Genomic DNA, 2,621 nt, shown 5'->3' with positions numbered 1-2,621 from the left:
GGAAGACTTCCACAAGTGTTCAAAAAGAAGAGTGAGGAAGTTGAATCTACAAACATCCATTAGTTGGTATTTTACTTGTAATTTGTATGCCTCTGTTTTCATTATGAAAATTGTATGAAATAGTAGAATAGTGGCAGTGACACGTTGGTTCCTGCACACTTAAGAGGTTGGTGCCTCTTGGAAGGTTGGTGCTTGCTAAACAAAGGGGGTTGGTGCCTCCAGTGTGTGGTGCTCACAAACAAACATATATGTAATTAAGTTGGTGCTTAAATTACATCATAAAACAAACAACAAATTGCTGGTTTTTTCCCTTTGGTTTCCACGTGAAAACAATGTTTCAAATGTATGTTGATCATGATATTGTTGTTTGAGTATGTGTATTTGAAAGTTTATAGATTTACTGTTTCATGAATGAATGCTCTCACATATGAAAGAACATAAGAAGGAACTATAAGCATAGTCAAAAAAGAAAATTAACAATTTCTTAAATTATTGATTCAGACCCCCCTCTGAGCAATTCCTTATTCCAATAATTGGTATCAGAGCCAAGTTCCTTTAGTAACAATTTAACCACTAGAAGATAGATTCTTAAGGAATTGTGAATAGGCAAGAGATTCAAGAAGTTTACTCAACTAGAGTATTTATTTTTGATGAATCCAATTATTCCTTTTGGAAAGTAAGAATGGAGGCATATCTTATGTCTTGGGGGTAGATGTTTGGACCTCAGTACTAGTAAATTACAATGTGCCTGATATTCCTTCCATAGATGGAGATGGCAAGAAACTGTAAATGAGCAATGGTAAAGCCAAGTATGCCATTCTTGGTGGTGTTAGTCAGTTAGAACTTGTGAAAGTCATGCACTGTAAGTATGCTTATGAAATGTGGGAGAAGCTTAACCAATGTCATGAAGGAGATGACAAAGTGAAGCAAGAAAAACTTCAAACCTTCAAAATGAGGTTTGAAATCTTGAAGATGACTGAGAATGAGAGCATAGTTGAATACTTCCTCAGAGTTGATGAAGTGGTTAATATTATTAGGGGACTTGGTGAGGAAGTTAAGGAAGAATTGATTGTTCAAAAGGTATTGAGATCTCTACCCATGAGATTTAATGCCAAAATCTCAACTATAGAGGAAATGACCAACTTTAAAGATCTCAAAATGGATCAACTACATGGTACTCTCACAACCTATGAAATGAGAGTAGGATTGGAGAAATCTGAAACAAAGGACGCTGCATTCAAAGTATCCAATAAGAAAAAGGAACACATAGTTCATTAAGACTTCTCTAGCAGTGATTCTGATCAGGATCTGACTCAGCTAGCCAAAAAATTGAAGCATGGATCTGGTAAAGATAAAGGGAAGTTTCCCTTTAAGTGTTTCAACTGTGGAAGAGTTGGAAATTTCTCTTCCAAATACCATTAGAAAGAAAAGGCTGAAAGAGAAGAAGATATGAAATTTAGAAATAAGTCTCAGAAATTTCAGAAGAAGAAACCCTACAAGAAGAAGGGGTTCTATTCCAAAGAAGATAGTTCGGCTCTGGAATCAAAATGTGAAGACTCATTGGAATATGAGTCAAACAAGTATCTTCTTATGGCCCTCAAAACAGACTCCAAGAAACAAGGTATAATGGACTCTGAAGAGGAAGAAGAGGAAGAAGTGGTATACTTTGAAGGAGAACTCATTAGTTCCCTTAATGAGTTGAAGAAAGCAAGGAAGAAAAAAAAGCAGATGAAGGAATAGTTGCAGCTACAAAAGAAGGAACGTATATCTCAAATAATCAGGAGTTTGCATATCATAAATAAAAACTTGAAGAGGCTATCAAAAGAAAGGATAGTCTAGCTCTTATGCTGAAAGGAGAAGAAGGAAACCGTGAAAGACTAGAAGAGGAGAACAAGTAGATGAAATAGGAGATGTTCAAGTTGAAAAGGGAAATGACCTCAAAAACCTGCAAACATGATTTTCTGCCTCTAAAGGTTGGTTTGGAGGAAGCCAGATGAAAGGAGGAGGTGCTTCAAGATATGATTCAAGAATGGGAAGAAAACTGCCACTATCTTGACGCAGAGGTGGTCTCTCTAAGAATCGATGTTGAGGAAGCAATGAACAAGAAGGTTATAAATGAGAAATTTGCTAGAGGGACTAGGAGACTAAATCCGATTCTGAGTTGTCAAAGCCCCTCAGGAATTGAAGCGGACTGGGGTACTCTAAGGGACAAGAATATTCTATCGTAAAAAAGAGGATAAGCTTCAAGTCCACAGTAGTTGAAGAACAACAAAGTTAGAGGAAGAAGCATCATGAAAGAGTTCATGAAGACAGAAAAGCAGTCGAACAAAGGGAAGATCGTCAATGTAGGACGAGCCAAATAGTCAGTCGACCAAGGTATTTCTCTTCTAAATCTCATTATGCTTTTAACAATATGCATGCTTACTTGTTGTATGGTCACTTATATAAGTGTCACATATTTGGACACAAAGCCATTAACTGTAGAAGTGTCAAAGTTGAAAGAGATGAAAATCTCAAGTTTAATTCACACCAGACTACTAAGTCTCAAGGTTCCTCTCTTAGGAATCAGAATGTCTTCCCTCCCCTACAAAGTGAATTTGAATGATTTAAATGTAATAATT

At 36.4% G+C, this 2,621-nt stretch overlaps 1 protein-coding gene across 1 annotated transcript; it reads left to right on the top strand.

Annotated features, from left to right (window-relative positions):
- Positions 1-789: 789 nt before the first annotated feature.
- On the top strand, positions 790-1,278 carry LOC149213776 (uncharacterized). Its single transcript, XM_089389147.1, has one exon. The coding sequence runs from the start codon at positions 790-792 to the stop codon at positions 1,276-1,278; it is 489 nt and encodes a 162-aa protein (XP_089245273.1).
- Positions 1,279-2,621: the final 1,343 nt, after the last annotated feature.

Source organism: Pinus tabuliformis, chromosome 1_1 (assembly GCF_031772625.1).
Source record: "Pinus tabuliformis cultivar Carrire ecotype Pingquan chromosome 1_1, CPIR1, whole genome shotgun sequence".
Classification (NCBI taxonomy): Eukaryota; Viridiplantae; Streptophyta; class Pinopsida; order Pinales; family Pinaceae; genus Pinus; species Pinus tabuliformis.
This window is presented reverse-complemented; position numbering and strand designations above follow the sequence as displayed.

Excerpts from the sequence above, each read along its gene's own strand:
- LOC149213776 (XM_089389147.1), top strand. The coding sequence starts at position 790 with ATGAGCAATGGTAAAGCCAAGTATGCCATTCTTGGTGGTGTTAGTCAG.